This window comes from Poecilia latipinna, unplaced genomic scaffold (genome assembly GCF_001443285.1).
Source record: "Poecilia latipinna isolate Pla-1442-1.1 unplaced genomic scaffold, P_latipinna-1.0 Scaffold673, whole genome shotgun sequence".
NCBI lineage: Eukaryota > Metazoa > Chordata > Actinopteri > Cyprinodontiformes > Poeciliidae > Poecilia > Poecilia latipinna.
Window position 1 is genome coordinate 151128 of NW_015113289.1, and position 10745 is coordinate 161872.

Consider the following 10745-nt stretch of genomic DNA (forward strand, 5'->3'; position numbering starts at 1 on the left):
CGGCACACTAGTGTGCCGCGGAACAGTGGTTGAAAAACACTGATTTAGATAACTAATTAAAAGTTTAAACTGCATTCTCTTCACACAAAAAAATATTCTAGTTGAATTATAAGCAGCAAAAATATCAATATTAATCTCAAATCCTTTCCTATTTTCTGTGATCTAGGAAAAAAAAATCTGGTTTAGTGTTTTCCTTTTCCTTTCTTACTGTTTTTTTTTTCTTTCTTTGTTTTGCAAACTAGACCAAAAATCCTCTGTTGTTCCGCAGATACAAAAAGTCACCAGCAACATCCTGAGCCAATCCCAGTGCAGACCTTTGGTAAGCCATGATGTTCTCATTCTGAAGGCTGTTCAGTCACTGACTAATAATTACCCCGTCCTACAGATGATTATCACTGCACAGGAAATGTGGAGGTTGACTTCCCTATGCTTTGTTCCCTTCTGAACATGAAGCCAGTCCCACCAGTAATACGTCAAATCCCACCCGCTATTGACTCTGAAGTCGCATTTAAAGGTAAGAAAGTACTGAGCTGCTTCTGTTTTGGACAGAAAAAACACCAAAGTGTTATTATTCCTCAGATGTTTCCACATTTTGCCAGTGTGGTTTATTGGGAACTTTTATTTAAAACCATCGGTTTCCTTCCCCCTTACAATCAAGCTCTACTTAGCTTTGATCTACACCATGTAAGCCCAATAAAAACTAAATTCAGAATATAGATATCACTAACTGTGCTGGATGTGTGCGCATGTAGTGGAATGTCATCTTTAAGCTGCTGCTTTCTGATGATCAACATAATTTCACCTACAGAAGATGAGGATTTCAAGGGGTCTGGTGTGCCTCTCAGGGGTACGCCATGTTTATGCATTGAGCTGGAAAATGACGACCCCAATTGTACCAGGAAGATGAAGATTTCTGGTAAGAATTAAACATTCAAGGGAACTCAGGATCATACACCTACTTTAAGCACTTACTAATTGCATGAGTTTATTTATCTTGTTTGTTTAAGTTTTCTGATTAATTATGGAGATAAAAATGCTTAAATAGACTTCTAATTTAATTTAAGTTTATGTAATTTGCTGAAGCTTTGACATTATACCCTACTTCCATTCACTGTGGCTCTAAGTGAACAACTCTTTTTATGTTTGATAGATTATATTAAACCAAGATAACTATGAATGACCTCTCAATGTATATATTGTGTCTTACAGCCACATTGTCTTGCAGTAGATTATAAATGACATACAAATAACTTTATGCCACCAGTCCTCAATGTGATCACAAAACATCCATGGTGCAGAGTTTCGCTTATTTGTAGGATTAGCGAAAGTTATTTAAGCTAAAATAACTAGACATGCCTTTATTATGTTATTGAATAATAAACATAATAAAGGCATAATACTGCATACACAGTATGCAGTATTATACGTTAGGGTGTTCCTGACCTGAAAAGCATCACTGTAGCATAACTGAAGTGATTTCTTTTGTTTTTAAAAGTAAAAAAATAAAGACAACATATACTATATTTTGTAAGTAGAAAGATCCACTGGCTAAAATGAAAAGGATGAAGATGTTTTTCATGCTCTTTAAGCTGTTTTGTCAATTTAATAGCACAAGCTTTATTGTAGAACACTGAGATATCAACTGAAAGTTGTGTGATTAAAAGAAGGTGGAAGATTTTTGTTGTTGTTGTTAGAAATAAAAAGTCCATAATCAATTTGTTGAGAAATCACACTTTGTTGGAATGACTGCTGCAGGTTTTTAGAGGTGTGTCTCTTCTACAGACCGTCCATTTTCCATTCGAACGTGAAGAAAACGTCTTGTTATAGGGGAAATAATCTGCCAGCAGAACTAGTACGTTTTACCAATACTCAAGAATTCCTCACTTAAAACATGCAGAGAAGTTACTTTTGAGTTGGTTTTGCTTTATTTCAAGAGTAGCGAGAAACTAAGACGAATACTTGGTGAGATTTTGTGCTTTTTGCAGCGTGGGTCCTGCAGACCTGCAGTAACTATTGTCCCATTCGTCCTGAATGTGCAGGATGGAAGATGAACTATAAGATCTTCAAAGCAGTTCTGAAGATGCTCTCGTCCATGCCCACCCTGCAGTGTCTTCAGTGAGTAATGAGCAGGTGCAGAGGGGAGCCGAGCCCCTGCCGTCTGCTTGTCGTTTGTTAGCGTAACGCTGTCCACTGTGCCGCAGCTTCTGGCAGGCCGCTCTGTCAGACCCAATGGTAATCTCCCTCGCAAACACGTCTCTGGGCTCCAACCTCAGGTGAGAGCGTTCGGTGGCACCGAAACTGTGCGACGTTGTTTTAATTTGCAGCTCCCCGGGAGACAAGTCAGAAAATACTTGTGGATTTGCAAGTGAATTTGCTCTGAAATATGCAGGATTAACTGATCCAGCTTGTTAACTCTGCCTTGTGGTAGAGCTGTGACACTGGAGGGTAATCCGCTTCTACAGAATAGCTTCCACCTTCTGCTCTCTGAAGACAGCAAGTGAGTCTCACACACACACACACACACACACACACACACACACACACAAGATCCAGCCACTAACAACCCGCGCTTTTGCATAAATGCGTCCAAATTCACGTCACGTCTCTTTGGTCAAGCCTCACCCACTTGTCACTGCGGAACAATCAGATCGGGGAAGAAGGGGCCCGTCTGATCGGTTCGGCTCTCTCCACCTGTAAATCTGCTAACAAGAACCTCCTGTCACTCAACCTGGCGTTTAACAATATTGGGGATGCAGGTGCCGCGCATATTGCACAGGTATAATCCAGAGCTGATCCACGTTCCCCCCGGTTGTTCCCATCAGAGCTGCTGATATGTTTTCCACTTGTTTTCCCTCTCAGGGCCTGAGGCTGAATAATACTTTAGTCATTCTGTCGCTGGCCAACAATAAAATCGGAGACGCAGGAGCTGCCCATCTGGCTATGGTATCTGTTTACCTTAAAGACTTTAACTGCCAGATAATGCATTTAAACTTGCAGTTAAGACGTTCTTAATCATATTCGGCTTACTGGATTAGATATTACACGATTTAATAACCCTCCAGCGCTAAGCATTTCCATTTTTAGACATTCGGGGAGTTAACTCTACTACATGAGGAGATTGTGGAAAGGAGGAGGATGATGCTGCACAAACTACAGGTTGGAAGTTTTGACAGCTACACTAACACACACGGCTACATTTCGTAAGACCTTAAGCAGCCTAATCCAATCTTTTATTTCTCAGCTTATGACATTTTGTTTTAGGATTTTTAAACATCTGAATTAATTGTGATCAGAAGTACTGTTTAAAAAGTTTTTATTTCTAAAATATTCAGGCTTTTTACGATTGAAGCACACACATTGTTCCTCACTGAATAACTCGTGTTTCATCGCAGCTGCAAAGTTTAATTTATTTTCATTTCATGATAGAGCAACAGAAAAACATCTGAAAAGTGTGTTCTGCATTTTTATTCATCTCCTTTACTCGGTACTTTGTTGAGCCACATTTTCTACAATTACAGCTTTGGATATTTTCACCAGTTTTCCACATCTAAAAAATGAGATATTTACTCATTCCTTTTTGCCTGGTTGCACACACAGCATCTTTAAATGTCAATGTTCATGTCAGACACAGATTTTTACTGATTTACTTTGACTAGACAGTCAATATGCTCTTATAAAATCATGTTTTTCATTAACTCAACTCAATGAGTGCAAAGCACTCTATTTATTCCACAAAGAATGATGTTTTCAACTATGATTAATTAGAAAAAGGTACTCTGAACTTGACAAACAAGCCTTATCTGAATGCAGATTGTGGTTTACTAAATTTGACTCTTAATTGCACTTGAAATATAACAGCTTAACAAATATCACACCAAAGCAGTGCGTTGTGAAAGCTGCATTCAATCTATTGTGTCTCAACACCTGGCCTTGCTTTAATCTTCTCCATATCTTCACCTCTGACCTTTCCGCTGGGCTCCTCATGCTTACATGATGCCGTTTGGTCTCTAATGTTCTCTGACCAACCTCTGAGGAACTTCTGTCGTGTTGATTCTCTGCTTTTTGGCTTTTCTTGCAGTCTTCTCTCAGGGCGGACCTGGAGCAAACAGCTGGCGGCCATCTTTCTGCCATCCACAGCGCTTCAGGCAAAGGGGAGGCCAAGAGCTCAAACAAAAAAAAGGCAATATATATAAATATTATAAGACTGAAAGCAAATGTTCACATAGCCATCATAACTTAAAATCATCTAATATATTAATCAGAATAAACCTGCAAAAAAAGATGAAAAAACAGCCGACAGCAAAGTCAAGAAGGGTAATCGTCACTGACACATTTCACCAGTTCCTCAGCTACACCGTCTGGTTTCTCGTAGCCGTCTTTTCAAATTTTCCCCAGGCCCAGAAGGAAAGAGACCCCAAAGCAGAAATACAAAGTCTGGAGGCAAAGAGAAGCTGTCGTCTCCTCACGAGGTGCTTGAAACGCTCCACCGCATCTGAACGTATTCAGACAATTTACAAGTTGTTTTTCTCCTACACCGTTGTCTCTTTTTCCTTGCAGGATAAATCAAGTTGCAACCTGATTGAGGTTTGGCTGGCAGCTGCAATATCTCCATACAGCAACACGTTGGCAAATGGACCCGAGTTGAATCTGCCGTCTTTGTCTGCACAATCAGGGAGAAGGTCTGGAGACAGGAAACCCCCTGCTGGTGCAGTCTGTGCATCGCAGGGACGGCGTGCTCTACATGCCTGGGAACACAACGCTCACCTTGCTCAATCTAGCAGGTCAGGTACAAAAATGTTCACATCCCAACGCATATATATTAATATTTGCAGACAGGACAGTTTTACTCTGATTATCTGAATGCTTTTTTATGTAGATTTTTTTTAAGCTCCTACTCTGTGTTTAGTATGCATTTTGCAAAATTAGATTTCTATGTATAGTCATTTATTCGCTGAAGGGTGTTTTGAGCCTCTACTTTTCTAAGGATTTGTGATGTCTTACAAATTTATATTTGTTTGTGTAGGGAACAAAATTACAGAGAAGTCCCTGCCTCTGTTCCTGGCATCTCTGGAAAGGCAGGAGGAGGTGGGAGGAAACTTGCAGCGTCTCATTCTGCAGGTTTGTTTAACATCTTAAATTGGTTATTTTCAATGTGGGTAATTGTCTCTTTCTGCTCAGTTTTTGAAGTTGTACACATTTGTTTTTGTTTATCTTTGCTCTTCAAGTCACTTGGAATAATATTACATAGCATACAAGTAAATTAAACTGCATTTTAATTATTTTTTATGATATGTCCATATTTCATGAAAGCACAATAGTTAAATAAACTTTTTCCAAAATAGTCTGCATCCTGCGGTTGTAAAATTGAGGTACAAAATAGGAGACAAAATGACCGAGGTCCAACATCTGCTCTTATTTTTGTTTTTTTTTTTTTTTTGTTTTGAGTGTTTCTCAGTAAAATTCCTGAATAATTTGTTTCACCTCCATTTGCAATTTTAGGATATTATTTACTAAAATATATGTTTAACCACATCAGGTAGTATGTACTGGAAAGCCAAGCAATTTAGTTTAATTAATTACCTTAATATTTAATATTTTAGTTTTAGGTATTTACATTTTTTTAAATGAATTAACTAGTAATTTTTTGTCACTTAACCTCTTCAATTTGATTCATATTTCTGCCTGAAGGTCTTCCTGCTTTTGGTACCACATCCATTTTAATTGCTATATATTCCTCTGAATTAATATTGCAGTGGATTGTTTTGGTTGTCTCAGATTTTTCAGCTGCAGCGTCCTACTTAATTCTGACAACTTATCTTTATTTTAGCAACCAACATTCACATTTGACACCTAATGAATATGTATTTGTTACGGTTTTGATGTCTTTCTCTCATGCACAGAGAAACCTCTTCCCTGCGGACGCTGAGTGTTACATAAAGATAAAAGAAATGAAGGCCCTGGCAGATCGTCTGGTCGAACAGAACCCTGTACCGACGGAAGAGGAGGCGAAGGAAACATAGTGCTCAGCAAATCCGATAAAGGAATAAATGTTACAGTACTACTTTTCTCCGAGTTTCTTTTTGCAATGCAAAAGACGAGGAAGAAATATTAAACATTTTACTCTGGGAAAGGTCTTTGAGCAGCAACTTTGAATTATTTAGAACAATTCAAAATCACTAGAATTGAAAATGGTCAGTAGTGAAATTTCCCTTGTAGTCAGGTGAAAAAACACACATTCTCTGGGATAATATCAGTACAGAAATCAATTAGAAAATGATCAGACAAAAATGACAATCACATTTTAAATTTATCTAAGCAATAGTTTGAGTAATAGAGTTTTTCACAACTCAAATACAAGTACAAATACTGCACGAATTACACTAGAGTTCTTTGATAAAAGTCCATTCATTCATTCAGACTGCTCAGTCAAAGTCCAAATCTAAATCTAACTGAGATTATTTTGCAAGACTTGAAGTATTTATACATTCTCTATCCAATTTGAAATAACCTTTAATATTTGAGTAAACATTCAAGTATTATTGTAACTAAAATTAAACTGTTATTTTATACATAGGGAAAACAATGTATTTTTTATTGCTTTTGGATGAATGAATGGACTTATAACGAGATCTAAAAGAAAGAATAAAACAATGCAACACAAATGATCGATTTGTGTTGCAGATATGCAGTTTTTTTTTATTTAATCAATAAAAAAACTGCATATCTAGATCCAACGAATTGCAAGTTTAAATAACCACTAAAAGCTTCTTCAGAATCGTCATTGTACTTACAAAATGTTCAGTAAATAACAATTCAACAGCTGTTAAAAGATGTTTTTGACCTTACCAATATGGCCTCCATGTTGCTACAATGTCGTCACGTCCGGGCTGTGCTCAGGAGAACCACCAATATGAACCTCTCGCTTCCGGTGATTCCTCCTTTTCGGCAGCGGCTATTTACTCGCCAACATGCCAGTGAGTATCAGAAGGCGGATGAAATCCGTCATTTATGCTTCAAATCGATTATTAGAGACATAGTCCAGGGCTGAACAGTTTCAGAAGAAATTACTGCTTCGATTCGTGCCACTTTGAGTCGGTTTAATCCGGGCGAAGATGCTGGTTTTTAATCATTTTTCAGACCATCTCGAGCGCGTTGTGAGACAAGATGGCTGCGCGCACACCGCAAACATGGAGCCAGTTTATCAGAGAAGCTGAATAGAGACACCGGATGATAATTATCGTAGTTTAACCTCGATAATAAGGTTTAGAGTTACCTAAACACCCGTTTGTAGTTATGTAAACATTGTTTTGTAATAAATACGCAGAGTGTTATCTAATGTAGGAAAGGTAGGCCAAGACGTGGGCCCGAGCGGGCCAACGCAGCGATGCTAAAACTGAGCCAGACGTGTGTCGGCCTCATTTTTAGCCAAATAATTAAGTCAATATGCAATGCGTCACAAGTTTTTGTAAACTTAAATCTCTACAAAAACTATTATTGATTTTTGAGTCCTTGCTTTACAGTTTTTGTCTCGCTTTATGTCGCTTATCACGTTTAGTGACGTCTATTTCATTTCCTCCTTTGTAATTTAGCTCGCAAAAGACTTGTTGCACCCATCCCCTGAGGAGGAGAAGAGGAGACACAAGAAGAAGCGTCTCGTCCAGAGTCCCAACTCTTACTTTATGGATGTCAAATGTCCAGGTATGTGCGTTTTTGCACATCTTTTTGTAGATGCAAGTAAATCAATCAGGATCAGGATTGTAAAACTCGAATTTATTTGTTTTTTTTTCTGCAGGATGCTACAAGATCACGACGGTGTTCAGCCATGCTCAGACAGTGGTGCTGTGTGTGGGCTGTTCAACAGTCCTGTGTCAGCCAACTGGAGGCAAAGCGCGTCTCACAGAGGGTCAGTATCTGCACACAAACACCAGTTAAAAATGTGGCATGCACATTTCAAACTGTTTCTTGTTTTTACGTTAATTAAAAGGGGCAGGATTGGAGCTGGCATTGAAATATTTATGTTGCAGTTGAGTTCTTAAACTAGATATTTCTAGATAAACTAGATACCATTTGTAAACTCAAGTCTTTCTGCACATTTTGGTAAAGCTTGGACTTTGATTAAAACATTTTTCAGATGTTTAAGCTTGAGAAAACATAATCATATATATATATTTCCCATATTTGACGCCCTTCCCCATAGCTTAAAAATCATATGTAGACAGATCTCTGGTTTTCCATCTGTTTGCAAAGCCCCCATATTTTAAATTATAAAAACTTCAAAAGTATCTGGTTTAAATTCCTAATAAATCTAAATAAAGACTGAGATATTATTATAGTAAATTATTTTTACATTTTTGTGTAAATTTCAGTTACTATGAAGAGTTTGCCAAGGATTATTTGCCACAGTTTTCCCCGCACTGCTAAGTGACTGGACTTCCTCCATCGTGGTTTTCCAATCTCATTCCAGTGCCAGATTAACCTCAGTTTGCAGAAGGGTTGAGCTCCAACCATGGCTTCCCCCTTTCGAAGGCTGAGGACAAACCAAATGTAACTTTGTAGACTCTGAAATATTCCAGTAAAACCAGGACAGATCCTGATCCGCAGCTCTACGCCACACAATAGCCGTGCCCAGTCGGCAATATTTCTGCTCGGTGAGGCTCCTCTTTTGTCAGCGTTGGGCTAACGTGTCGTTTCCTCCGGCAGGGTGCTCATTCAGGAGGAAGCAGCACTAACTGTTCTCCCTGAAGCTGGAGGGGAGAGGAGGGGATGGACCGGTTGATATCAGCGTCTCCTGCCTCCGGGACGACTGCGACGGCGGAACCTGTGGTCCCGACTTGAAACAAGAAGAAGGAAGAAGACAGGGGACGCGTTTCCACTGTTCATGTTGACCAATTGGTTGTTGCTGTAACTCCACCCTCCAACCCCGTCTCTCTTAATAAAATGTTGTTTTGGCTAAAGCAAGGAATCCCTGTGTGCTTCTTACTGCATTTCCACTTAGTTTATTGATTCATATCCTGTAAAATGAATCTCTGCCTTTGGTAAAGTTAATTTGTGTACCACTTTATTTGAAGGGATGTAAATAAGACTGACATGATGCTGTAATGAACACAAATGTTTGACAGAAATTGTCATTTGGTAATTAATGACACTTTTAACATAAAGTTGCCTTGTAAGTGTCATTAACCTACTGAATGATAAACATTCATGGTTATGACACTGCCATGTCAGTTTTATGAACTGGCCTTAAAATAAAGTGTTATTTTCTAAACTGGGTCTAAGTTAGCATCACTACTAACTCCATAAAGTGACACTAGTATTGACTACATAGTGTCATGAGTTCAGCTTTACTGAAAATTTGGCATAAGAAATTTAAATGCAGGAATTTAGGCTGAATGGTAAAATTTCCACATATAACATACAGCTCTATAGAAAAATATGAAGAAACCACTGCAGTGAACCGCAGTGAAAACCTGGTTATTCCACCAAACACTGATTTCTGAACTCTTCCTGAGTTAAAACAGTATTGCTGTTTCTAAATGAATATAAACTTGTTCTCTTTGCATTATTTGAAGTCTGAAAGCACTGTAACTTTTCATTATTTTGACCATTTCTCAATTTCTGCAAATACTAAATTTTTGCTTGGAATTTCTGAGACACGTCAGTAGTTTATAGAATAAAAGAACAATGTTCATTTTACTCAATCATATAGATATAAAGAGTAAAATGAGAGAAAATAAATCTCATCGTAGAAGGAATTCATGAAGCGCTTACTTTATTATAGCAGTTAGGAGGACAGATGATCAGATCACAATCCTGTCAATGCTGTGGTTATACCACATTTTTCCTTCCACTAAACATTCTATTAATAAGCTTGTTTACATGACTTTGGATAGTTTTTTTTTTTTTTTTTTTAGCAATTATCTTCCAAATTGTGGAGGGTGTCAAGACTGCAGTTTCACCAAATATTTATTTATATATATTTTGTTCTGTTGTGATATCTTTTCATTTTCCAAAGGACTGAGTTTTTGGTTTTCATTAGTTTGAGTAAAGCCAACTTTTTTTGAAGTGGTGCAACAAATTAACAGCTAGTTGATTTTCAACTGAAAAATGTCTTTTACAAATCATCAGAATCTATTTGGAAACATTCACAAAAGTGTTGCTTTATAATTTTAGAAACATAACCCAAAATGTGAATCTATTCTACTGAAATTCATAGAATGTTACACAAACAGGCATAAAAAAATATAAATTTGAGTTTGGCAAAGTGTAAAATATGTTGCATGCTTTCAGTATGATACCAAGCTGTTAAAATGTATGAAGTGTTTATTTCACGGTCAGAAAAATGCAGATTTTACAGATGAGGAAAAACAGTTTCTTAAAAGAAAAACAAAAAAAACAAAAAAAAAAACAGATGCTTAAAAACAATTAAATAACCTGAAGAAAAATAATCCACAGGGTGTCAACTGTAAAATTTTACTTGATTAGGATCAACTTTAAACCTGTAATGGTGCGTTCACACCAAACGCGTTCTGAGCGTCAGGCGCATCTGTTTTACATGCAACATTGGCTGCATTCACACTGCAGCCTGAAGTGACCCAATTCCGAATTTTTTGCCTTAATGTGACATGTATCTGATCTTTTCATGACAATCTGAACACAGATCGGATTATTTTCGAGTGCGACCAAGATCGCTTGGATATCCGGTACGTATCCGATTCAAATGCGACCTAACCTCCAGGTCGCATTCA

At 37.8% G+C, this 10745-nt stretch overlaps 2 protein-coding genes across 3 annotated transcripts in view; both read left to right on the plus strand.

The window, feature by feature from the left end:
• Positions 1 to 6065, plus strand: part of lrrc71 (leucine rich repeat containing 71) — an 11042-nt gene extending 4977 nt beyond the window's left edge. The window contains exons 2-17 of one of the 2 annotated variants that reach the window (XM_015044388.1): positions 269 to 319; positions 454 to 514; positions 809 to 916; positions 2040 to 2115; positions 2202 to 2273; positions 2429 to 2497; positions 2617 to 2776; positions 2860 to 2943; positions 3085 to 3156; positions 4079 to 4180; positions 4263 to 4314; positions 4396 to 4469; positions 4558 to 4584; positions 4673 to 4781; positions 5024 to 5118; positions 5901 to 6065. In XM_015044388.1, coding sequence (XP_014899874.1) covers positions 269 to 319; positions 454 to 514; positions 809 to 916; positions 2040 to 2115; positions 2202 to 2273; positions 2429 to 2497; positions 2617 to 2776; positions 2860 to 2943; positions 3085 to 3156; positions 4079 to 4180; positions 4263 to 4314; positions 4396 to 4469; positions 4558 to 4584; positions 4673 to 4781; positions 5024 to 5118; positions 5901 to 6020 — 1332 coding nt within the window. In that variant the 3' untranslated portion in view covers positions 6021 to 6065. Of the gene's footprint in view, positions 1 to 268; positions 320 to 385; positions 515 to 808; positions 917 to 2039; positions 2116 to 2201; positions 2274 to 2428; positions 2498 to 2616; positions 2777 to 2859; positions 2944 to 3084; positions 3157 to 4078; positions 4181 to 4262; positions 4315 to 4395; positions 4470 to 4557; positions 4585 to 4672; positions 4782 to 5023; positions 5119 to 5900 lie in introns of both variants that reach the window. The other variant, XM_015044387.1, reaches the window with a different exon arrangement.
• An 803-nt stretch (positions 6066 to 6868) lies between these two features.
• rps27.1 (ribosomal protein S27, isoform 1) lies at positions 6869 to 8959 on the plus strand. The gene is made up of 4 exons (XM_015044389.1): positions 6869 to 6974; positions 7590 to 7698; positions 7793 to 7903; positions 8701 to 8959. The coding sequence occupies exons 1-4, from the start codon at positions 6969 to 6971 to the stop codon at positions 8727 to 8729; spliced, it is 255 nt and encodes an 84-aa protein (XP_014899875.1). The 5' UTR covers positions 6869 to 6968; the 3' UTR covers positions 8730 to 8959.
• The last annotated feature ends 1786 nt before the right edge of the window (positions 8960 to 10745 follow it).

Coding starts and splice junctions, on each gene's coding strand:
- rps27.1 (XM_015044389.1), top strand. Junction 7,699..7,792: donor TATGGATGTCAAATGTCCAG/GTATGTGCGTTT, acceptor TTTTTTCTGCAG/GATGCTACAAGATCACGACG. Junction 7,904..8,700: donor CAAAGCGCGTCTCACAGAGG/GTCAGTATCTGC, acceptor TTCCTCCGGCAG/GGTGCTCATTCAGGAGGAAG.